The sequence below is a fragment of the Channa argus genome, chromosome 4 (genome assembly GCF_033026475.1).
Source record: "Channa argus isolate prfri chromosome 4, Channa argus male v1.0, whole genome shotgun sequence".
NCBI classification, from domain to species: Eukaryota; Metazoa; Chordata; class Actinopteri; order Anabantiformes; family Channidae; genus Channa; species Channa argus.
This window is the reverse complement of record NC_090200.1, coordinates 24,409,785-24,435,512: the sequence shown is the minus strand read 5'-3', so window position 1 is coordinate 24,435,512 and position 25,728 is coordinate 24,409,785. Positions and strand designations below refer to the sequence as shown.

Genomic DNA, 25,728 nt, shown 5'->3' with positions numbered 1-25,728 from the left:
GGTGAGGGAGCATAGTAAACATACAAAACATCTGGGAAGGAATGGAAATTGAGGGAATTTAATTTGGAGTACACTTAATACAGGAAGAGGTGGGTGGAGTTCTGCTTGCATCATAGAGTCCAAAAGGTTGCTCACCTTTTGTGTAATAGTACTACTTGAATGTTGTGCAGTGAACACCGTTTTTCATAGCTAGTTTTCCTGTGGGCAAAATGTAAATAAAATAAAGCTCAATGAGTGCTGCTTCTCATGCAGGTTTCTATAATATTGGACACTACAACACAGCTACTTTAAACCCTTGGTATTCTTTGGACTCTCCCAGACATGAGCATTGACAAAGCTATTCTGTGCGGTCATGTTTTTATTAATCTTGCACATTAACTCACACATTGGAATCTACTGTGCTGTGCCATCTGAACCTGCCATTTTAATCTTGCGCCGTAAGGATCAGTTGATCTCCACAATGTGGGTATCCACTATAGTTCCAATAAAGTTTGTCCTAACAAGACAAACATTTCTTGACAATGTTGACTAGAATGCATGGACAGTTACCATTAGTTACCAATGCTCTGACTATGAAAGGAAAATTATTTTAGGCTGCATGTCAAAAAGCATCTCTGTCTCTGAGCTCAAAGGAGGCAGATCTGGAAGGTATGGATTGTACACAGACAACTGAAGTTAACCACGCTAAGGTTTAAAGTTATATATGGTTTTGACCTCCCGCAGGTTACGGTATCTCTAGCTCCCTACCAGAAATTAATCAAAGTCCCAGAATTATTAGCATGCCTTATAGCTACCATGCTGTTTATTTTTCAGCTATTAGCTGTGATAACAAGAAAAAGGATTTGTCCCCTTGGCACCTTGGGTCTTCTTTCACACATGCCGCATATCATTCCAGTTTTATCTCTATCACACATTCACACACATACACAAAACACACAGCAGCATCCTAATTGTGTCAACCTGCATCTCTTTGTCCATTGACCTGCTGCTCTTTATCCTCTGTTCTCTCTCTTTTCACATTGTTTACCTCGTTTGCCCAATTTTTTTCTTTGCCCTCTCTTCCCACTTCTAAATTTTCCTTTCCTAAAGTCGTCATTGTCTCTGTTGAACCAGAACATTGATGTCTTGTAGCTTTCCAAACACAAAGAGAAAGAAGAATGACGTTTAGACGGTCTTTAAGCTGATAGGAGAGAGGTGGAGTTTCTGGGTCGGGCTCTTGTCAGCACGCAAACCTCTATTTGAAGCCTAAGGGAGAGATTGTCACTCTTAATCTCATATTGTGCTAGGCTGCATGTCTGTGTGAGTTTCTGTGTTTGTGTGCCTTAGAAGGTTGTGTCTTTGTACTTAGGCTGCATAGTGTCACCCTGTGGTCATGTGTGTTAAAAATAGGCTTCTGTGTGGTTTCAGCACTTTTCTTTTTTTCACACTGTTCTGTAATATTTTTTATGTGTTCTTAGATTACATTTTTCTGTGTCCAAGAATTAAGAAATATAGATTAAGAAATATAGATGGATTGTTAGGTGACCCTGGAAGTTTTAAAATCACCATGTTTTAACAGCTGATTTGCACATTATAATGCTATTGTATTAAGAGTCTCCAGTCACCTAACCTTTTTGTTCTTGTGGTCAAACCAATCCTTGCTGTGCATACTGCTGCATGATAATGATGTAAGGAGCCTTCTAGTGTGTGGAACAGGTACCAACAGGCCCACAGATAAAAGCCATTGAATGGCATAATAACCTTCAAGGCTGATGGTATTAATATGTTTGATATGATTCAAGATTTTGATTGTTTGATTGATGATTCAAGAAAGTTGCTCAGTAGAAAAGAGCAGCATTTTGAAAAAAATTGTTAATGTCACAAGGTCAGAATGTCATCAACTAAATTACATTAACTGGCTCTTTAACAAAGAAAGTGAATGGAGTCTTCAATTATCCCTTCTGTTTTCTAGACTCCTATCAGAGTAAAGGGGGAAACAACACTGGGCTCCTAATGTCTTATTTTGATTTCATGATAGAAGATATTAAACTTTTTTTTTAAATGTTGAAGGAAGCACATCTTAGAAACACATTGGTGGTTTCCACTGTAAATTGACCTATTTTGTCTCTTCTCTGGACTTCTATAGGTTGGTATAGACTTCACAGCATCTAATGGGAACCCTCGAGAGCCGTCCTCCCTCCATTACATCAACCCACTGGGCAGCAACGAGTATCTCGCTGCTATTTTAGCAGTCGGACAAATAATACAGGACTATGATACGTAAGTATCTAATGCAACCCTTTTGGTTGTTGCCTTGTTCTTCATCGGTTATGACTACGGTTTTTGTAATTGTATCGCTCTTAAATTGTCATTTGCTCAGATGCCGATTATATAATCTTTTGGGTTAGATTACATTTAATATTTGACTACCCAAAGACTGATAACAGTGAGAGTGGCCCCATTATGACATATAGCTACCCCAGAACCACTGTACAGAGCTTTAGCATGGGCATCACATGGGCAAATAAGACACAAATCCATATACATTTGATGTTTGCTGTATGTTACAAATTTGGCTTCTGTGATGCTAAGAACATACTGAGACTACCAGTAACATACAGGAAATAATTAGTTTCACAAACATTGGTATGCACAAACAATTCACCGCATTTCTGCATATCCTGCCCAAAAAGTGTCTTCTCTTAGTGACAAGTCATTTTACAATATGTCTTCATTTTTCCACCAGTGCTGCTCTTTTTTTTTCTGTAAATGTCTCTGAATGAGTGCCTTTGTGAAAAAGGTAAAAGGATTTCTTCTGCTGTCTAAATCCAGCTTGTTGAATTTGGATGAAAATAATAAAAGGCTTAACTAACGCTCCAATCTGTTGTCATGGTTTCCTCCTCAGCGACAAAATGTTTCCTGCTCTGGGATTTGGAGCCCAGCTCCCACCAGACTGGAAGGTATGTGTGTGTGTGTGTGTGTGTGTGTGTGTCGGTGTGTCTGTGTGTGTGTGTGTGTGATATGTACAGTACATGTATGTATGTGATGAGAGAGTGAGAGAGAGGCCCACCCATCTCTCTGTCATAAGAGTGAGGTTTTCATATGCAATTTTAGACTGAGCCTCCATTATACATGCATTACAAACACACAACCATTCACACATACACAGACACAGATAAAACTGTAAGCATTATACATGCATATTCACATGATTACGCAACTGTCAACCCATCTGTGTTGCCATGGCGCTGAGCTGATGAAAAGGACAAAGGAGAGAGAGCAGTACACAGAGAGATAGAGAGAGGGTGGGAGGGTGAAAGTGTGGGAGAAATGGCCAGTATTTCTCAACAATATTTTACAGAGTAGCTAGAGAAATATGACAAGTTTGTTGTCTGTGTTGTTTGTCTATTTAGGTCTCACATGAATTTGCCATCAACTTTAACCCCACCAACCCTTTCTGTTCAGGTAAGTACAGTAATTACTCATAATGACCCTCCCACAATACCTGAAATACTAAAAATACTTTCACATGGTTCAGCTCTGTACTTATTTTCACTGACTCTCCTCACTGAGTCCTACATAGACCAGTGTTTATAATTAGGACTGTAAAAAACTGATAACATTGATATATACACAGTAAAAAAGACATCTTCAAATCATATGACAGCAGCAGGTGCTGCACTTGCTGAGTATGAGTAAATAACACTTTCACACGTCACCTACACTTTCTGCTTAGTTTAAATTGGCAGTATGAATACTGGTGCACACTATGACACCAAACTCTTGCTCTTGACAATTCAGACCAGCATAAGTCCATTCACTTGTATGCATTCACAGCATATAACTCTTAAGAGGTTACACGTGTGGGACCTGCAACCAGTCAGTAACAATTTGACAAGCTTTTTATTATAGGAGGAGAAATATCTTCAAGAATCTACAGCAAATAAAACATTTTTAGATATTGTATGATATGCAGAGGACAAACTGGATGGCTGGCCATGACATTGTCTACTTTCAGCAAAATAAAGTAACAACTATCAAACAAAACGCAATGAAAGTTGGCTCATACATTCAAATAATAGAAACCATTAACAAAATCAATAATATTAATGTGGTGGCTGATATTGTGAGAATGTTATTATGCTGACATCAGCGTTTTCTGTACTGCAAAGCACCACAATCATCAGTACAGCCTCACAATAAGATGTTAGTAAGATGGCTGTAGGTTCTTTGTGAAAAGATTCCTAATAAAGAAACTGTGACATATCCTCACTTTTAACATGTCTAGTTACCTTTAAACATATTTGTAATTGTCATTATCTTGCACCTGATTTTACTGACCACAAAAAATAACACGTCTTTTAAATGTAGTTCATTTAGACCTGTTATTGCAGCACTAGCATTTAAAATGTGTTGGATGCGAATGTGTTTATTAACACATGCAAATGATTGAGCACCAGCTGCTGATGGCACAATTGTGAGACCCAAAATGAAATTGTCTAATGCATATTTTTACCCTGATAGAGGCAGGTTATGCTCATTTACAGTTAAGTGCAATACTTTGCATTCCCTTACTTTGAAATGGCAAAAAGAAGAACACCAAGATTTTTCTCCATCAACATAATTTAAACACACAATTAGCTAGAGCTGAGAGCTACATAATTCTATAAAAAGTCTACAAATCCAAAAACAGTTGCCCTTAGATGCAACTGGAACAAAAGTCCACAATTGTGTATATAAAGGAAGGTATAGTAAAATAATATGTTATATTATTATAAGTTTGCATCGCTCTGAAATTTTCTCTAATACATTGTATGTCCTCCCTTTGCCTTTATAACCACGTCCAACCTCAGCGTATTCTTCATGGTATTTGTTATTTATAATGTGGTGTTACTGTTCTTTTCTTTTTGGGGTGAAATTTTAACATCTGTCTAGGGACTGCAGATGAAAAATAGCCATTTGGCTAATTCTGGTGCATTTACAGATATGTGAATTAATGTACAATGTCCCTGTTAAATAAACTGATAAAATAATTTTTAAAAAATTGTATATTTGTTCCAGGTCTACCAGACTGTTCATCTATTCCTGAGTTTACTTTGCATTGTGCTTTGGATCATTGTATTGTTGAAGGATCCACTGCCTCTTCATGTTTAGCTCTTTGACTGATGGTAGGAGGCTTTGCTTTAAAATCTTCTGATATTGGGCTACATTCGTTCTTCCTTCCACTTAAGGCAGAGCTCCAGTTCCTTGATCTTGATCCAAAACATTGGCTTGTTCTCATGCACTCCAGCATGCTGCCTTACTTCTAGACAAGGAGTAACCAGTGGCTTCTTGTCTGCTTCTCTTCTAAACAATCCAGACTTTTGCAGACTATGCTTGAATGTGGAAATGTGGATATTCTGGATTCTTACGTAGCTCTCAGACAATGGCATCTTTTTCTTTTCATAAACTCCATGACAATTTTTGTTACTTATGATGATGAGGGAACATTTGTACTAACTGAATGTGTAAATATTATCTTGATGAAAAAAATCTTTCTGTAATTCTTTTTTTTTCATCTATTTGCCATTTTAACATAAGGGGTTGCAAATGATTTCACTTAGCTGTTCTCAGTCCTTTGCTGAACATAATAAAGCTTATCATTAGTGAAACATACGATCTCACAAACACTTTCTCCATAGGTTGGCAGATGAATTGCTTCTCTACAAACGTTGTTAGAGACCATTAGAGTTAATTTTTTTTCAAACCAAAACAGTCTTGAGTGCTCTCTACACTGAAATGTTCCAGGCCAAACAATAAAACCTGATTTGGAGGACTGTAGTTACAAAGTGCTGCAATATAAAAAACATTTCATAAAAGGGACATAAGGTGTATGTTTTAATCAAAATTGAGATGTAATTGAAAAGAACACAACTTTTCTAGCAATATTACAAACAAGAAACAATTTACAGCGTTAACAGAGTTTAAGTTGCAGTGTTGCAACCTGTCTGGGCACATATTCAGCATTGTGGTTACGTCCACAGACTGGAGTCTAAAATAGCAATGCTAATGAGAATAATGTGTTTTCACAGGCTTGTAGCCCTTGGCTTAGAATGTTTCATTTGAGTTTATACATATTTATATATATATTTATATATATATATTTTTACATTCATTATTTATTTGGCTTATCTTCTTTCCTTTCCCACAAACTTCCTCCTCTGCTCTCTATTCTTCTCCATGGTTGGGATCCTACATTCTTTCTGTTTTCTCCTTAGGTGTGGAGGGTATTGCCCAGGCTTACTCTGCCTGTCTCCCTCACATTCGTTTCTACGGCCCAACAAACTTTGCTCCAATTATCAACCATGTTGCACGTTTTGCTGCCCAGGCCCTTCAGCAAGAGAAAGCAGCGGTATGTGACAACACTTTTACCTGCCTTTGCAAGTTTGAACTTTTCTCTCTTGAACCTGTATAATGCAGAAAGATGACACTCAGGGTTGTCATCTGTTGCCAGGTAGTTATGTATTGCTGCACATCTGTTTCACATTGCAATAACTTAAATCTTGGCTTCTGTTTGTTTTCAAAATAATTTTCTTTATCTTGTTATTGCCCAAAGACCATTGCCCTTCTGTTTAGAGAAAAAATTATTTGATGATCTGACAGCTCACAGACTGTATAACGCCCTGCGATTCTCTGTTATTTAATCACTTCACATGATTCTCCTTCCCAGTGCTATGAAACGGATTGATGTCCTTTCCTTTATCTTCTAATACGTTTCTGCCTTCCTAAGCTGTCTGCTCTTTTAAACTATACAAGGACCTCTGAGACAGTGCTCTGTCTTTATTTTTACTTACAAACCCCTGTGTTGTACATGTACAAATATTTTGATAAATCCTTACCTTTCCATTCCAACTGCGGAGGAGGTGTGAGAGTAGTGGTCTTTCTTGTCATCCGGGAGACCAAAGCACAAGAAGTAAAAAGAAACATACCAGTAAATAATACAGATTACTCATCTGTAGTCAAGCAACAGCCAGACGTGATTTCCTGTCAAGGCAGCTAGTTATTATAATTCATCTACTTTGTTTAGCAGCTTGATGGTGTGTGAAGTGTGCACATTTGTTGCCTTGGACTCTTGGCATGCTGACCAGAGTGGCAGGGAGGAGGGTGACAGACTGGAGTGACAACTTCTCTCCTCTCTTCTTCCATCTTACACCTCCTTGCAGCTGAGACTCTGACCAGGCATTGCACACATTTGTGGGTTTAACAGCATGATAGGGAGGCCTTCTTCAACTCCTGTTCTGTTCCATTTCATCTGAAGTTTCCCCTCTTTTTTCCACCATTTTCTCCACCATTGACTTTTTTAGTAATGCATGCACTGTAGCTTTACGTATGCCAGTGTCAATGCTCCCATATCTCATCAACTACTAAATGATTGGAATTGTAGTGATGTTGGTAATCCCCTGACTCTCTAGTTTTAGACCAAATGCTTGCAAAAGTAATGACATTCACATCCCTGTATATAACTGCTACACATCAACATGTTAACGCCATCATTCTTATTGTTTGACCCTTTTAGCACCACAGTCACTAAACTCACAGAGCTGCTGTTAGTCTTGTTGGAAGATGGTAAAAAATTTTGCAACTAAATAAGGGTCACCAGATCTGTAAATTATTCCAACATTAGGATTTATTTGTCACTTTACATACACAATTGAAGCAGAATTCCAGCTTCAATTTGTCAGATAGAATGTCTTCAGTGTACAGCAAAAACTAATTAACTGACCTGGCTATTCGAATACTTTTGGAGGAGACTGTGAATACTTTCACTCTTGTAGTCATATTACAGTTCAGTCTTGGTGTCCCACTGGTGAGATTTTGGAAGTAATATCCAAGACATATATTTATAAATCAATAATAAATTAGCAGGATGTCTGTCATGTCCATCATATATACCTGTATTTCATATCAGAGGCAGAAACACGTAAACCCACATTAGAAACAGGCCTAATGATCTGTCTCCCACACAAGAAGGCTTTCTATGTTAGTGCAGTGAGACGGTGTCACTCAGGTAGGAACATCTTATTAGGCTAAGACAAAGACAAAACAAAAATCAAAAACTGAGAACAGAGGGGGGTTCTTTTTCTACTCTGGTCTCACTGGAATGAATGGAGGATACTGTGTTTGGATGCAACACTACTGATGGTCTGAGTGCAGCTTCAAGGTTCCTTCCTTTGGCTGATGTTGAAAGATAATCCCCTCAATGTTCCAATTTCTCAGACAGGCTTTGATACTGACAAATTCTTTTAATACTCTCTTTGAGTGTCTAATCGTAGCTTCATTTTGGCACCTCCTGCAGCACACACATCCTATTATCAGCCTGCTGTAAGATACACACAGTGTCTGCTTTCACTGCACCTGTCTGTCACACTTTTTCCAAACATTTCTTTTTGCTACTTTCAAGAATATGGATTTTTATTTTTTATACTTTAGCTATGCAGACATTTCACATGAGCAGGTTTTTCTTTGCTGCTTAGAAACCATTAAAATCACAACTAAATGTGTAATCACTGCTGCTGCTGCTTTTGCATCTAAATCTGTCACCTCGTGGAACCAAATAGGAGAAGCATGTGCCTTTGAGCCACAGTCTTGTTTACTGTCAGGCAGCCGTGTTTAGCATTGTCAAACGTCCAGGGTTCAAACCTCTGAAAGTCCCACTGGTGCGTTAGCAGGATTATGGCAAGAGCAGAAAGGATCAAACAATAAAAATCAGGTTTTGCAGCAAGTGGACACTGTTACAGTTTATGATTGTGATGTTTTGCCCTTAAGTTTTTTTTTCCCGCTCAAACCAAAACTGGTGTGGGACCACACCAACATCTGCACAAGTTGCTAATATCAAAGAACAAGGAGTCAATTACACAGCAAACTCATACAATGAAATATACAGATGTGTCACTCATACAAACACGATAAAAAATGGTACATGTCTTTGTATGTATCCAATGGCACATCTTATGCCTAAATCTGAAGAGACTACAGTAGCTGGGTATCATTATTCTCCCACTGTGCTTTTTGTCCCTAATTGTACCCTGTCACCTTGTGGAGAACAAATACATGAGCAGAATTCACAAAAGGATTGTACTCGTCTGTGAATTGTGTGCCAAAATCCTTTTGTTTGTGTAAGGAAATGATTGCAGAGTCTTTTCTTATTTTATATTACAATGAGTTCAAACACGGGTGGAACATGGGAAGGAGTAACAGATAATGAGATTTGACAGGCACAATAGAAATGTGTGTGGACCACATGCTGGGTTAGGGGTTAGACTGGTGTGGGAGTGTGTGTGTGTGTGTGTGTGTGTGTTTGTGTGTTAGAATACTGCATGGGTGGTTAGGGTGTAGGCTGCTGCTTTGTCTCAGTGTTACTGTTCCTCAGATAATGAGAGAACCTGTGTCTGCAGACGGTGTGACTGTGTACAAACACACACTGCCGGTACTGACGTGTATACACACACAGGCTTCGGGCCAGTGCAGTCTGTGCATGTCCCAGTGTGTGAGTGACCCTGTCTGTCAATGTAATAATGATTCTCTAATGAGCGCTGCTGTTACCACATTAAAGAGTCAGACTTCAGAGCCCTCCCTGTGTGTGTGTGTACGTAATGTCGAAGTGTGATTTTCTTTGAGTTAAGTCAGTGTGTGTCTTCACCTTGTCTGTTCTTATTATAGAATAACCAGTCACATTCCATTAAACTGAACTGATGTATGGTTTTTGTGTGGCCATGTATCGTCCATCTCAGAACAAAACAGTGTCTGGTTTCCTGCATAACAATTATCACAAAGTTCTCACATAGTTAAGTCAAGTTTGGCTTTGGTTAAACCAGCTCTGAGCATGTTCATATGAAAGAGTTCAAGATGCAAACTGTGAGTGACTTATTTCATAACCTTTGAAATTAAATGGACATACACACGGGGACATTTAAATAATAATACTAGATGAGATAATATGCAAATGTGAAAAGGCATAACAATATGTTTAGAGTTATTCCGCAAGACTTTTAAGATACTTTTTCTCTACATGCCACTGCATCCTTGTGGCAAAGCACCTGTGGTTCTAATCACCGCTGTTTAGCACACTTCTTAAATTTAAATGAAAAAGAAAGATTACGTTTTCACTACACTTAAAGTCTGTGTGATAGTGACTTTAAAAGCAGCATATTAAGAATTCTGGTAAAGTGCAGCCCGTGATTCATGTATAATTTATTAGGCTATGTAGCTGTCTTGATGTAGCTGTCTTGTTTGATTTTTTTTTTTTTTTTTGTAATAATGACTGCCGAATAATTTTCATCAACTGTTTATCTTCTTTTTCCTGTATAATATATTTGTGATTTGAATAAAGCAGTAGATGTAAACATGCATTCAATAGCATTTCTTAAAAGTAGTATATTAGAAACCTTATTAAAAAACACAGGACACTTGCCTGTAAAAATGTCCTGAACTGTCCTGGCAATTATTTGAAAAGTAATTTTACTCTCACTATATACAGTATTAGTAATAGTGTAATAATAATAATATAGTAATGCTGCTTTCTTATTCTTTTAATTTTATACTAAGTAAGGACCTTTTTTTGTGACGATTGGGCAGACTATTTATCTATTAGATTTGGTTTTCTGTTTGTTGTCTCTGTTTCCACTGCTCTGGCATTGAGTAGAACCTGGTTTGTGTCTTCATTGGGCTAAAGCTCAGTTACATGTCTCATGATTCATTGTGTGTAACTCATGCGTGATAAAAAGTGTAAATATGTAATGTCTCCAACAGGCTCTCTAGTATCTGCAAACTCAACATCAGCCACAAGTCATCTCCTTTTTAAAGTGTATGTTTGTGTTTCCAGTGTGACAAATTGTTAAATAAGACTCTTCAGAGTGATCCATACTGGGTGCACATTGTCTCTACTTATGTCTTAAATAGTGTTTATATTGTTACTTTACATGCTTTGTTACTACAGCATTTCAGCACGGGCTTTGTGGCTAGAAAAAGTATTCAGCCCTCTGGACATTCACGCCTTGTGTTTTTATGACACTGAATCATAGTTCATTCAATTCACTTATCATGACAAATATTTACCAAACAAAAAAATGTTTTATGTCAAAAGAAATAATCCAATAATCCATCCAATAAATGATTGTAAAGCTTGTGGAACATTTGACAGCTAAATAGCCAGATCATCTTCTGATGTGTTGGTGAAAACCCAACCCAAACAGAACCAAAAAAGGGAACTAACTATTGGAATTATGTTCCTCTGCTGGCTTGCAGCACAACTTGAAATAAAGTCTAATGATTCCTGTTGACTGTCTCCAGTCACTAAGAAGTTTCCTAACAAGTCAACCACAGCATGTTGCACTGTCCTGAGTGGCCATTGAATGAAAATGAGCAGAGAAGACATATTGTAGTTGTATAGACAGCACAGGACTTCCATACCCACCAAAAAATATAAATTGTTGGTAAATGTGCAGGGAAACAAAATAGAACTAGTAAAAATGTCAAAACTTGTCAATGTTAACATGTCACATTGTATTTCAGTCTTATTCCTTTCCCTCCTGAGTTACAGCAAATAGTTTGCTCATTATTGGAAGCAAACTATATGGAAATAAGAATGGGGGCATTCTTTTTTCCATGTTTATCTCTCATTTAGTCATTTGTCATTTATTTCACTCGTCTGTGGATGCATTTTTGTCCTCTGTATTTTTTCCAGGAACAGATGGTGCACTCTGTCATATGAATTAAGCTCAACTTGCAGAAAAGCTTTCGTACTAGTTCTTGACTTTTTTCTTTCTTGTGCTGTGTTGTCCATCTTGCGTCATGTCCTGTCTCCTCTTCACTGTCTCTGCTAACAGCTTTGTGAAATTCCCTCTGTTGCCTCTTTTGTCTTGTTCTTTGTCCAGTCCTACTTTTTACACACACCTCCTCAACACTATGTCACTCTGCTCACAATTATTGACTGTGTAATCATCATAATTGTAGCTGATTTTCCAGTCTTTTTTCACAGTACAGATTCCTCTTTGTGTTACTCTTTGATCTATTTGAAAGTCACTTTTTCTCATTTCCTTTCTCTTTCCTCTTCTCCTCTTTTCCTTTTCCACATTTCTCACCCCGACCATCCCACCATGCTTCTTCCCTCTGCAGCAGTACTTTACTCTCCTCATTATAACAGACGGTGTCATCAGCGATATGGATGAGACGCGTCACGCCATCGTACAGGCGTCTAAACTCCCTATGTCCATAATCATCATTGGAGTGGGCAACGCTGACTTTGCTGCCATGGAGTTTCTAGATGGAGATGCCAGTGTCTTGAGGTCCAACACAGGAGAGGAAGCTGTTAGGGACATCGTGCAGTTTGTCCCTTTCAGGGATTTCCGTAATGTGAGTGTCAGTCATGCTTGAAGAACTAAATAGTAGGGGAATAAGTTCAGTCCAATTATCAAGTTCTCTCATTTGCAGTACCAATGTCGGACCCTCATTTTGAATAGTTACCAAATTATATATGAGTTTCAGTCAAAGTGAAGTAATTTGCTTTTGGTCAGTTTTAGACATTTTAATCTGATTTTTTTTTAAGTGTATTAAGGTGTTTGAAAGTTTGTAAAACTTTCACAGTTCCCTGAACGTCTGCATAAAGTTGACCTTCAGTATAATGTACATGCAAGTCCTAAAACTACACAAAAGGAACCCGGTTAAACAAGTGAGACACATAATGTACATTCATTTATTTATTCTGAATATTGATCCTTACAATCTTACATCTTTTTGTTTGACAAAAGTATGTGATCATCAGTTAATTTGAAGGGGAAATTAGGTTCAGGTGTCTTAATCTGTGTAGCAACAATCAGGGGGAGGCCCTTTCCTAAATGAAGTCAGGGTCTTCACTATCAAACAGTTTGGACTCCACCAGTTCTGTTTTATTTTACTTGTATAGCACCAATTCACATCAGAAGTCATCTTAAGGCACTTTACACAGAAAGTTATAAGCCCAACAAATTCCTTTGAGCAAGCAGAAGGTGAGTGTGGAGAGGAAAAACTCCCTTGACCAAGAGAAAACCTTGAACAGAACGGGGTGTGTGGCCATGTGCCTTGACTGGTTGGGCTGAGAGAAGAAGTGTAGAGACAGAAGACTGAAAAGGAATGAAAACAGGAAATGTGAGGAAGAGGAAACTCTAGCTGCAAAAAAGGTTCATAAGTTACTGAGGGGCGACACATATTAAAGATTAGATAATATTCTATAAATAAATGAACAATTGCAATTTTTTCTTATTTAATAGAGCTCTATTTATGTAAATATATTACTTGTATGAAAATCAGTGTGTGTACAGTGTATTATTCTACAGATATGTACTGCATATGCTGAGACTGCATGAAAACAATTCAATTATTAATTTGCCCAGTTTGTGGTTAAGAAGAGAGCTTCTGGTGAGCTGTCGTCTTTCGGTCACCAATTGCAGAGATGTCAGTTGAGCTAATGTTTCACCTCTCTGATGTGATTTGCAGTGTCATTTTGTCACCTGAGTGCGAATGTGTCACCGCATGGAAGCCTGGTTTAGGTCGTAGCTGCTCACATGCACACACAGACAGATTTGGCTGGATGAGGGTAGTTGCCTGGTTATCTCAGACTCAACAGAAGTACTGTGTGTGGGTGTGTTTGTGTGTGCTGTGTTGATGAGCATACATAACTCGCAAGCAGAACGTGTCACTGTGAGTGTTCATAAATACTAATTAGTTTGTACACATTTTCAGGCAGTTACACAGGGGGAGTCATGTCGTGCATTTTTTTGTACATTGTGTATGTATGTGTGTGGGCTGGTGGTGGGTGAGCTGACTTCCTCTGTAGTGGGAGGAACAGACAGTGTTTGTTGGCTTCACGCCAGTTTGTTGGTGGGAGGGCGAGAGACAGCAACAGACAAAATAAAGAAGAAGAGGGAGAAATGAAGCTGAGAGAGAGAGAAACGTATTAATGAGAGTGACCTGAGATGATGAGCTGGGTTGGCAGAAAAGCTTTTACTACAAATTACTGTCCTAACGTTGCAATAGGTATATAGGTGTAAAACAACCGTCAGCTAGTTCCTTGTTGGTGCACTGTACACGCTAACACATAAAAAGGGCATCATAATCAGCTTTTATGTTTTTAAACTGTCATTTTGCTCAATTTGTGTTTTGCTTTATTTGTCTCACTTTGTCTCTCAGGCACCCAAGGAGACTCTCGCCAAGTCCGTCCTGGCTGAGCTGCCTCAGCAGGTCACACAGTACTTTAAACAGCGGAATCTACCACCCATCAACCCGGCACCAGAGTGAAACGCCCCCAATCCTGAGAGCCCACACGTTGTACAATAATTTAACAAAACCTCTGTTCTTGGTAATGGCAAACGAAGCAGAATGAAAGTGTGTAAATCAGCTGTAAACAAAAATAAGAAAAAAATTCAAACATTGAAGATGTCTCTGTCCCCGTATTGCAAAGTTTTATTGGTTAAACATTGCTTGTCAGTATACAGCGTGAATCCATCCGCAATGATTTTCTCTGTTTCTTAAAGAGTCCCAGCACACAGATCCGCCATGATCATGTGTAAAGGACCTTGCATGTTTACAGGCAGGTGTCTAGAAATGATTATACGAATATGCAGGTAAAACATGCCGTTTGTAGAGAAATGTTTCAAGTTGCTTTTTGCATGTGTGTGTCTTGTGATTTATGCCGTGTGATACCTACAACCCCTTGATGTAAAGTCCCCTCTAAAAGCTGAAATATATCAGTGTTTGAATCCCCTCACTTTGTCCTATGGATCTGTTTCAGGTACAGAGGCAGATCAGATGTTTGCTTTTTTGCTCAGGTGTGGCAGACAGTGCCTGAACAGAGCACTGTTTCTTCTGCCCCCTTGCCCATCTTGCCAGGGGGTCTTAATTTTGAGGTGTTAATCACCGGTCGTCTGGGTGTGGTGGATTTTTAATGCTCCACTATGTTTAGCTGATTCAAAGTGTCAGACTCAGAGAAGGATGAGGCCTTAGTGTCAGCTGTAGCACTAACACATGTGGGACAGTGTGTGAAATAATTAGGCTGTTAAATATGGGGCCAGCTTTTGCTACATTCCTGTATTTATTATGACTTTGGTTCATCCTGCATGTTGCCAAAATCTACTATTTGTTTACAAACTGATGCCAGTGATCACAAGCGCATGATTTTTTAGAAATGATGTGTTTATCATACTTTGTATATATTTTAAGAGATCCGGTTAAAGAAGAGGTTATTACTATCCAGATTATATTGAGTGGAAGTAAAAGAGGAGTCTCTGATATGCATATATATACATATTGAATGTATATTTATATGATGCCGATAAGCCAATGTTTCTGATGTTTTTAATGTACTTTTTATGCAGTGCTGAATTGTGAACTAAAACTACTGTGTGTGAGTTGCTGTGCATCTTTGTACTAAATGTGTTCCCATTACTTTTCTAAAGTTGTGTCTATGTCCACTCTCAGGTTAATAAACTAAAGGAAATGTCACAATTTTTGCCACAAAAATGACAAAAAAGAGGCACAAAACAATTAAAAAGAGAAGCAAAGGGAATTCAAAGAGCAAAGTGACCTCAGAGACACGAACTGGCCCCAAAGTAACATGAAATGACAACAAGGATGACTGACCAAAAAGAGACAACTGCAAAGAGAGACAAAATGGCAACAAAGTGACTACACAGAGACACAAAAGAAACACAAAAGAAATACAAAAATAACCACAACCAGTGTGGATCTTTGCCCCCATGTGGAGGGCCTGTACTTGAAACATTGGGGAGCGTGACAAACACTCTCACCAGTTCTGGGTGTAACTTCACACAGCTCAGCTGATTGTTTGCTGTTGGTCTCGCTCATCTCGTCATTGAAGAGATAATGACCTGCTGTCTGGTGCAAACAGTACGAGGTAAACTCAACTCACAGAAAATGTGGCATTGGAGAAACTTGTAAAGGTGACAGAACAGTATTTTTGACATGCAGCTTCTTACAGCTGCTGCCTGAACATTTTAACGTACAGTGTAGGATATAAAGAAATGTGGCTCCTGGGGGATCATTCACATCTAAAACATTTGTGCTTGGTGTGCTTTAGGGATATTTTATTTGTTTATGTTAATATGGGTCGTCATAGCAACTCCTCTCAACTACACCAGTGACAGCGAGCTTCATCTGTTAGTTAAACCAACAAACCCATTGCTGCTTTAACAGCGTCAGTGAACTGGCCTCAGACAAACTAAAATGTTTGTTACTGACCAAGATAAAAATGATTTTCCAGTCCCATCATCACACTGTTTACAGAAGCTTTGAGTCACTCTCATGCCTGCAGTGAAACACTTACAGATACGCTAGAAATGTGCAATAAAATTACATACTCTGGACTGTTTGGGTTGTTTAATGAGACTGAGAGATTCAGCATAATGGTATCTTTTCACCTCAGCTTCCACTGTTTTTCTATCAGTCACCAAACTGAGCTCAGCTCCAGATGCAAATTTTCTGCCAAGGTCTTAATGACGACTGAATGCTCATCCCAGAATCCAATTACCCAAATTAGTTTTGATCTAGTCAAATTTCATACATAGATTTTTTTGGCCCATGTAGGTCTGGCTCTGAGCTACATCTCAGATCTTTCAACCATTGACTAACTTGCACAGCAGTACAGGTTGCATAGAATCGACATGCCAACCTAAGGCTACATTATATGAGTAGGCTGTACTTATAAAATAGGACAGGCACTGAGAACAATGTGTCCTCAGAGGTCAGAATAAGGCTTACTTCAGTAGCAGTTATACTCCCTTCACAGTGCTATTATGCTTCTTAGCTTGAAGGGGAAAGCCACCAATTTTACACATGGTCTGTTCAGAGATCTTGGAGAGTACATCTGCATTTGTGAAAAAAACATTGTATAAAGCCTTTTGGAACTTCAGAGGGAACCACACAAAATCTGATAAACTGTCACTTGCATCTGAAGATACCAAGTTTAACAAGACACCAGACTTCTGTAGCCCACACTTCATCTCTGCTAGATGCTAGCAGCCCAAGTCTGCAATCGTTACTTGTATAACACTAACAATGTTTCAACCAAATGTGAGCTGTAAAGTTGCATTGTGGGTAATGTAGGACCTAAGTTTAGACAGGAAAAGGAAAAATCCACAGGATACAAAATCTGTTTTACTAAAACTAGGCTACAACCTTTTTTAAAAATATAAACTGCTCAGGGATCATGACTTAGATAGAGACATGTCTGAGTCTCTTTCCCTACATTCATTATTTCCTCTGATCCTTCAACAACCTGAAAAGAACAAATCACTCTTTGGTGCCACTCTTTGTAATTCATGACCACAGGCCATACCTTTCACGAGTCATTGTTGATGTAGACATTACCATGGTTGAGAACCTCTAGCTTAAGGAAATATTAATTGCTGATGGCTAGAAAAAGAAATAATATTGCGTATAAAATGTCTAATTCTTAAATTTGACATTTATAAATGATCACTTGTCATGATTTAACATTCAGAAGTGTAAAAAAATTAAACCCTGCTTTCCTTTTTTTTAAACCAACTGCAAACAAAATCTTCCAACAACCAGTGGAATCTCTGTCCTTAGTAATGGCTGTGATTAAAAACTACTCAAGCTTTATTAGTTACAGACACTTATAATGTTAAATTGAATATTTAACATAAGGTTTTATATAATTTTGTGTTTGCATCAGTGTGTCAGAGGGTTACAGCCTTTCTTTCAATGCATGCAATGCAGCCTGCAGGCTGACAAGCAACAAAGCCTGAGTAAAGAAGATTTGATGATATATTTAGCATCTGTATGAAGACAGTACAAATACCTCTGAAAATGAGAGTTTTTTATGAGAAATACATGAATGGTATATAAATGATATTAAGTAGTGCTTTAATGGATCCTTGATATTTAAAAAATAATTTAAACACACAGTACAAGGGAAAACTTTATTTCTCAGACTTTGACCAACAAATCAAAGATCTGTCATCTGAGACAGCAGCAAACAGTTCAACATCTTTTCCAGCATGATGTGACTTTGGAACAAACTACACATGAGAAAACACATCATATTATCCCAATACAATAATCAAACCAATCAAACTTTACATTAAACAAAAAGAGAGAAAGAGCTTGTGTCCTGCCCATGTCTCTCTCTCTCTCTCATCTCTGCTGCTGATAGCTAAAAAAGGTGTGAGTCATGTGACACAGTCTGAAGCAGTCTCTTCCTTGCTCCACAGCTGTCAATCACTGTTTCCTCAGCCAATAACACAGCTTGCAGTCGCTGTGGCTTGGGTTGGGAGGGGGATGTGGGGGGGGCAGGATGTCATCGGGATAGGCAGTGCAGGATTGGTTGCTCGGCTTAAACTGTGTGAGACGTGATTGAGGGAAGGAAGGGTGGAGGCGTCATGTTTGAGTGCCACAATCGAAAAAAAAATACAAATAGATACACAGATTTAGTTCAGAGTAGTGTTTAATTTAAATTTAAATTTAAATTAAAGGTTACTGGAAGGATTAAATTACTGGGCTGAACTTTGTCTAATGACAAAGAGCAACAGTTCAATTCACAGCTGTGAAAACAACAGGAACACTAAAGGTGTATGTGTGTTGTCAGTGCATGATTACTTGATATGAATTTTTAAGAGTGGATGTGTGAGGTTACCTTTTCTGCAAGCTAATTTCAGGGTTGCCTGTGTGAATGAGTGTGTGTGTGCTGTTGTACGTCTATCTGTAGGTCCTGTTGTGCCGAGGGTATGGCAACATAATTGCGTCCACGCTACCTTCGCTGTCTGAGCTGCTGTCAGAGTCGCTGCTGCCGGAATACGCCCAGAGTCCTGGTAAAACGCCAACGCACACAGCCGCTGATGGCAGTTGTAACACACTTTGACCAGAGCTAAGGGGAGCCGAGGAGGTCTTCGCCGTCAGGCTGGGGACTGTCTGTTGGCCTTCAGCTCCCCCTGCTCCTCCTCCTGCTCTTTCCTCCTGTTCTGAACAGCACAATGCACTGTCACCTTCAGAGCTTGGACATGCACACATGCCTGTATATTTTACTGCATTATTGTTACTGTGGCTGGAAAAAAAACATGTAATACATGCTGAGTATAAATGGGAGTGAGACATTTGGCAATTTGTTTTAACAAATTTCTTGTGAACTGTATAGTTACAGAAAACGCTGCTTTCTGACTTGTCTGAATGACTTTTTGTGTGTGTTCCTGCAGCAAAGTGACTTAGGGAAAAACAAAGAAAAAAAAGGGGGTCATGTACAGCTGATCCACAATAGGAACTGTCTGAATTTTAAAACATTCGCCAGGGAAACAAACCTAACACACAGTTAGAAACCTGACTCTGCCTGTCCCTCTCAGTTCTTTAGAGCATTTTGGAGTCTTTCAGCTTGTTGTTTTTGTTTTCAGCTTCATTATTATTGCAACCTTTCACTCCCAAGCTCTTATATTATAAAAAGTAAACACAATCTGGGCATCATTCACTTGAGCATTGAGCTGAACATGAGTTTGTTTTTTTCAGTCTATTATTTAGAAATGACAGAATATGTCAAAAAGGTTTACAACTCAATTTCTGTCCACTTCTGAAACACATTTCTCCATGCTCAAGTTGCAGCCCACCTGTGCTTTTGTCTCCATTTCCTTTTGTGGCTCTTGCGGTTGTCGTTATATCCACCTTCTGCTTCTTGCTGCCCTCTGAAGACTGGGAAGAACTGGGTGAAAGAACAAAGGTTTCAAAGCTGTTCTGAATTCATACTAACATTAGGTTTGAAGACACTGGGGTTGTTGAAATTGACCAAAGTCAATCGAGAATTATCACCAGACTTTAGACTTCTTCTGTGGTCTACAGTGTTTTGAGCCACTTTCACATATGAACTCTTGACAATGTCCGGAAGGTTAACTCCGGACATTACATGGAGTTGTGTTTTACATGTGTGAAACACAGCACAAGTTAGTCTGAATCAGAAGTGTCTCAATGGCAGAAACTCAAGCTTGATTTCAGCTTGATTGAGAAGTCACAACATGGCAGGAAAACGTATGCTGCAGAAAACAGTGTTTTGCTTACAATGAAATTGGACTTACACTGATTAGGTGCCACAAAAAAATTTCTAAATAAATGCTAATGTTGCTCTGCATCTGCTGCTGTGTCCACAGGCAGTGGCTGCCACAGCTGGGAAAAAAATGCAGGTTTAAAGGATCTGTATTTTTGTACATACCTACGTCTCTTAACTGCTCCAGCCAATAAATGGGCCTGAGACAGGTGGCTGGTCTTTTGCTCTGAACCTGAATGTTTAGGTGGCACCTTCTTTTCCGGCTCTTGGCGGCTTTCGTGGGATGCTTTTTTCACTAGGGCGCTGTTACAGTAAAGAGTTAAGGTGAATAAACCCTAATGGGGTCCTGAGGAAAGAACAAAGAGTGGGGCTTGGAGGCCAAAATACATGACCCATTCAGCAGCACTTCATTCAGCAAGTTAGACGCTGTCCTCTTTTAAGAAGGAGCCATTACATCTCCCCATCAGTGAGCTGGAAAAGTGACACAGTTCTAGGAGGCTAAGAAAAGCAACCAGGCAGAGAGGTGACACAGATAAAGAGCCCAAAAACAAGGACAGAAGATGGATAGAGCCCAGGAGACATGAATTAGGGTTGAGCTGCAAAGACATAGGGGCATGGACAGGAAGACACACAGACAAAGACACACAGAGAGTAAGGCTTTAGGTATAAACACGGAGGTTTCACTGCATTAACCTAGGAATGCACCTGTGTGCAAACGTGTACTTGTATTAACAGCAGCAAATGACGACTTTGAATCGTCACCGTAGTTACCAGCCTATGATAGTTTCCACGACAACCCATTTTCTTGTTCATCTGCAGACAAACCTGTCTGTCTGCAAAGATAAAAACAGTAGCAGAGAGGAATAGATGCCAGGCACAAGGAGCAACAAGCAAAACTGGCTGATGCTGAACGCAGTCAAATGGTAACTGTGGACAGGCAGCACATTCATACGGTGAAGTATTTACACTTTCATCTTTAACATTGTAGTATTTATATTTTCATTAGAGGACATTGAAATAATCACTAAAGACAGCTTACAGCTGCAAACTGAAATATAAAAAAACTCAAAAGAAACACAATGTTGGGTTAAATGAACAAAGTAAAACAAAATGGAATTTCTATCTGACTATTAAGTGACGACAAGACAAAAACCCAGAGTAAATCACAAAAACATTTTCTCTAATTCTGTGACAAACATAATCTTTACAGACAGATCAAATTATGTGCAGCAGAGTTAGAGTTTCTATCATGGGAATGGATTCTTACAGAAGTTGGGTGTGTAATTTATGCGTAATACAGTCCCAGCAGGAGCTCGACTATGATGGTGATGTGCCTGCCACCGCCAACACACATAAAGCTGCTTATCGTCCATGAACCAAGAGACTCCTATATTAGTAGCATGCATGTCCTTCAAGTGCTAAAAACAGCATGAAGTGCACAGAATGACCTGGAAACTGCTTCACTGGTGAGAGTAAGGCCAACATTTATGGACAAAGTGAAATATACAGAGCTACAGTTTCAGTAAAAAAAAACAAAAAACTGTCGCTTTACTAGGTCATTACAATCCAATTTCTGACACTGACCTGCTACTGGTACTAAAATGTCATCTGTATGCATTGGGAAGTACCACTGACTAGACTTATCCGATTTTAACATTATGCATAGGTGTATTATGGTTATCAAAAGGGCTGCATGTGATTTTTAAGGGACATATGGGGAGAAATGCAGTGGAGGCAGTAAAGTACGTCCACAGTTATCACACTGAGAACCAGAGCAGAGTATTGATATTTGCAGTACTGTGAACTGAAATTTTATCTTCATTCAGATTTGAAATGTGTTAAGACGTAAGGACTATCGTGGAAATTAAAAACAAATTCATACTATTAGAGCAATAAGGCCACCTATTCAATGTCAAAATTGCATAAGCTTTCTGTGCTAAATTCCATGAATGGCTTCCACCAATTTCTATTTCCCAACCCACAAAATAGACAAGTGTAATGAGGTGCAACTCCTGTGCCTCTAACTCCATCTCAGTCTTTTAAATCAGCTTACTGAGCATAACACATTAACATATTGGCTGGCTAATTAAAATGGTTTATACGCACACATCATAAAGGATATTCTATATTCCAACAGTTCTTGCTTCTCCTCATCCCTGCGCTGCTTCTCTACCAGGCTCTGTTGCCGGGAGACCTCGTCCAGGAAGCTGGTCTCATCTTCATCCAATCCCCTCACCATGTTCCCTGTCACCATGGAAACAAACATGTTCAATAGTTTTCAGAAAACAAACTATAGCAGTGTGTTTTAAATCCACAAAACATTTCAAGAAAGTCAAGTGTTACTTCATGGTTGAAGACTTGTCTACAGCTTTTATTTTCAAGATATTTTTAGAATTTTTTTTTTGCCTTTATTAAAAAACTGTAAATGTAGGGGAGACAGGACACATGGAGGAGAGACAGTCTAGGACATAGAGCGAGGGTTCCCAGCTGGACTCAAGAACGGGGCATGCAGGTATCAGGGTGCTCCTGGTTTTATTTATTTAATTGTTTATTTTAACATGAATGATGAAGTGTTATTTCCAAATTAATCTTTTTAATGAAATTGATAAATTACCTAAAATAAAAGAAAGACAGGACATGTTCGGGAAATAGAATAAACAAGTAATTTTACAAAGAATAACTTTAAAACTTTAAAATCCTGTTGGCAAAGAGGATTTTTTTTGACTATGCTGTGGCAAAAGCATTAAAACAATAAAGCTTAACTAGTTTATTTTACAAAAAAAAAAACATTGACCCTACAGCAGCAGAGTAATAAGTACAATATTTGCAGAATCAGTGTGGATAAAAGTGCAGCAAAATATTTATCTAATTTAAAATTATAATAAAATGGAGCAGAAAACTAATAATATCATTAGTATTTATGATTTATTTCTATTTCATAACAAAAAATAAAGGAACACTATCAATAAGTAAGAAGATGAACAAATACTTGCAATCCATTTTTCAGACAGTGGGGCAATATGGGTTTGTGTTTTGCCCCAGGACACTTTGACTTAACAACAAGACATAAAGAAGTATAAAATAGCTAATAACTGGAAATATTCACAAACCTCAAGACTTTAATAATATACTGTACTTAAGAAATCGTATAGTTCACAGCTAGGCCCATTTCATTAGACCCCCCTTACTGATAACTTTTTTTGCCTAGAGTGGAGTTCCCCTTTAATTATTAATCGGTTAATTGAAGGATATTCTGAAGAATATGTAAACCACCTTTTTTTAAACCACTGTTAAAACCAGTTATTACAAAGAGAAAACAAAGACCCACTGAATTTGAACTGTTCCTCATACTCTTCCTGCTTCTTCTCTTTCTGCTCCTGTAACCGCTCAAACAGGGAACGTGGGTCATACTCCTCCTCTGGGACCTCTGAGGAAAACACAAACAAATATAGTATGAGGATGTATACACAGATAAATGCATTGTTGTGGTTTGTTGTTTTAAAGTGCACCTGCATTTACCTTCTGGGTCCTCGGGTTTTCTGACCTTCTCCCATTCCTCCTGTCTCTTCTTCCTCCTTTCATCAAGTTCTGTCTCCGACACGAACTTCCTGCTGAGGTCGACGCTGGTTGCCTCACCCCCTGCCATTGCAACTGACCTAAACACAAACACTTTGCTTCTCAGAATCTTTTGTTTTTTGACTCAACACATCAAACAGTTTATTTCTGCAAAACCCTTAGGCTTACAGACTACTACGAGAAAAAGTCCAGAGTATTGGCTTTCGATGGTTTTCCTCTGGGGCCAAACCCCGACAACTCATGGACTGATTTATTATTTTTCTTTGTTGTTGAACGTAAGATAAATCCATTTAAGTTATTAAACCTTTGTTCTCGGAGCAAAACCCTTTAAAACTACTACTGCACACAGCCATGTTTTACTTTGAGCATTAACTCATCAACCTGACACCACAGCTTGTTGATGCATCTGCTGAATAAAAGCAGGCAACAAAAATTCAACACGAATGTGCCAGTGCTCTATGCATGCGGCAATACGATGCAACTGCTGTATTCAGTGGTTCAACAATAATTCCACTATGAGCAATCTGAGCCCCAGTTAAAGGGATAAAAACATTTCAAAATCAATAACATTATAGTGTAGAAATTAAAATCCATAAAAATGGATTTCCTTTATGTTCCTAAATGTTTCACGCTGTATTTCTGTCAAGTAAACTGATATTAAAAATCCTATAAATTACAAAAGATAAACCAATGTGACACAATTTTTGAATGTAGACTAAATGATATGCCAGACATTATCTTGATATAGAAAACCAGAGGTGACACATGGCCAAACATAAAGATTTGTCTGCGTTAAAAAAAAAAAGTTTATTCTGACATTACAGCCGGTTTTCTGTTTTATCGTGTAACACTTTGCTGTTGTGACCATAAAAATAAATAAATAAATAAAAAAACAACATGTAAGATTTTTTTTTAATGACAGAATTGTTATTTCACATTAGGGGAACGACAAAGCTGGACTCCGTCTGTAGGGTTGTTGCTCTCCCTTGTGGTCTTCTTCAATCAGTACAAGCAACAGGAGCGAAAGCAATTAAACAAACTTGTCTCCACCAAAGACATTTCAGCAAAACCATATAGGTAACACAATCGATTTGCAGTGATCTAACTACTAATTTAAACAGGATATTTGTTTAATGATCAAAGCTTCCGTTCTGCTTTGGTCCCTGTTGATTCCCTCACCGGCACCTTGTGCCGATACCAACATAGCAGCTAAAACGTCCGTGTTTTTTATCCCATAGGACGCGTTCGATGAACGACACTACAATCACATCATGTCCCCATCTATCTGTAGTAGAGCAATAACATAAATTTGCTTTTCATACTTCATACTCGGGCAGGGGCAAAGCTGTAGACACGCAGATGGCTTGTGTGCTGCAACCCCCGGCTAGCATTAGCCTCATTAGCATTAAAACAAGCTGCTGTTGACGCTGCGGGATACGCAACATAGTGTCACGTTGGGAAATCAACGCTTAGACACGAACAGCGATGTAGGTTTGCGTTGTAATTTAGGTCCGTTTCACATCATGCTGAATAATTTCTGTCTCTTAAAATTACCTGAGCTCGGCTAGGCGATATATTGGTGCTCCAAATCAGTGACGTTTTGTGTCACCGTCAAACTAGCTCGTCACGGTTTTTCGACATGTGATTTGGTTCCGACACGCTCTTCTGAACTCTTTCTTATTTTCTTTACTCTAAATGGACACTCCAGGAAAGAGGAAAGCGAGTTGCTAACAAAGTGGAGCAGAGAGCAGGATATATTTAACTTGTACACTAACTAAATGTACTACACAGTTTGCAAGTGTTGGAGACTGTACACATGAGAGTAGATGTTTAGAAAAACAGCGTATTGGCTCCGTGCATGAAGTGCAATTCATTATTCATATGTAACATAGATACTGTGGAACGTATTTTCAAGCTGTGTTTATTTGCACCAAGTCGATTCAACACTCATGTGACCTGACGCTTTCTTCTATCTCCATCTCTGTTGTAACAAGGTGACACAATTTCCCTATAGGATCAATTAAGTTGTTTGAATTTTGAATTTTGAATCTCTTTACTCAGCAATAAAATAAGAAAAAATGAAAGTGGGGGCTCCGACC

The 25,728-nt window shown here is 38.6% G+C and overlaps 2 protein-coding genes across 3 annotated transcripts in view; one reads left to right on the top strand and one right to left on the bottom strand.

Annotated features, from left to right (window-relative positions):
• cpne2 (copine II) overlaps positions 1–15,398 on the top strand; it is a 46,295-nt gene extending 30,897 nt beyond the window's left edge. The window contains exons 11-16 of one of the 2 annotated variants that reach the window (XM_067502911.1): positions 2,126–2,259; positions 2,885–2,939; positions 3,393–3,444; positions 6,237–6,370; positions 12,133–12,369; positions 14,182–15,398. In XM_067502911.1, coding sequence (XP_067359012.1) covers positions 2,126–2,259; positions 2,885–2,939; positions 3,393–3,444; positions 6,237–6,370; positions 12,133–12,369; positions 14,182–14,289 — 720 coding nt within the window. In that variant the 3' untranslated portion in view covers positions 14,290–15,398. The remainder of the gene's footprint in view (positions 1–2,125; positions 2,260–2,884; positions 2,940–3,392; positions 3,445–6,236; positions 6,371–12,132; positions 12,370–14,181) is intronic. The other variant, XM_067502912.1, reaches the window with a different exon arrangement.
• Positions 15,399–17,937: 2,539 nt separating this feature from the next.
• On the bottom strand, positions 17,938–25,280 carry psme3ip1 (proteasome activator subunit 3 interacting protein 1). Its single transcript, XM_067502585.1, has 7 exons — positions 25,184–25,280; positions 23,573–23,709; positions 23,382–23,480; positions 22,176–22,297; positions 20,219–20,358; positions 19,623–19,714; positions 17,938–18,989 (listed from the first exon to the last, which is right to left on the bottom strand). The coding sequence occupies exons 2-7, from the start codon at positions 23,697–23,699 to the stop codon at positions 18,727–18,729; spliced, it is 843 nt and encodes a 280-aa protein (XP_067358686.1). The 5' UTR covers positions 23,700–23,709; positions 25,184–25,280; the 3' UTR covers positions 17,938–18,726.
• Positions 25,281–25,728: the final 448 nt, after the last annotated feature.

Coding starts and splice junctions, on each gene's coding strand:
- psme3ip1 (XM_067502585.1), bottom strand. CDS start 23,699: ATGGCAGGGGGTGAGGCAACCAGCGTCGACCTCAGCAGGAAGTTCGTG. Junction 23,481..23,572: donor AAAACCCGAGGACCCAGAAG/GTAAATGCAGGT, acceptor TGTTTTCCTCAG/AGGTCCCAGAGGAGGAGTAT. Junction 18,990..19,622: donor AAATGGAGACAAAAGCACAG/GTGGGCTGCAAC, acceptor TGTGCTGTTCAG/AACAGGAGGAAAGAGCAGGA.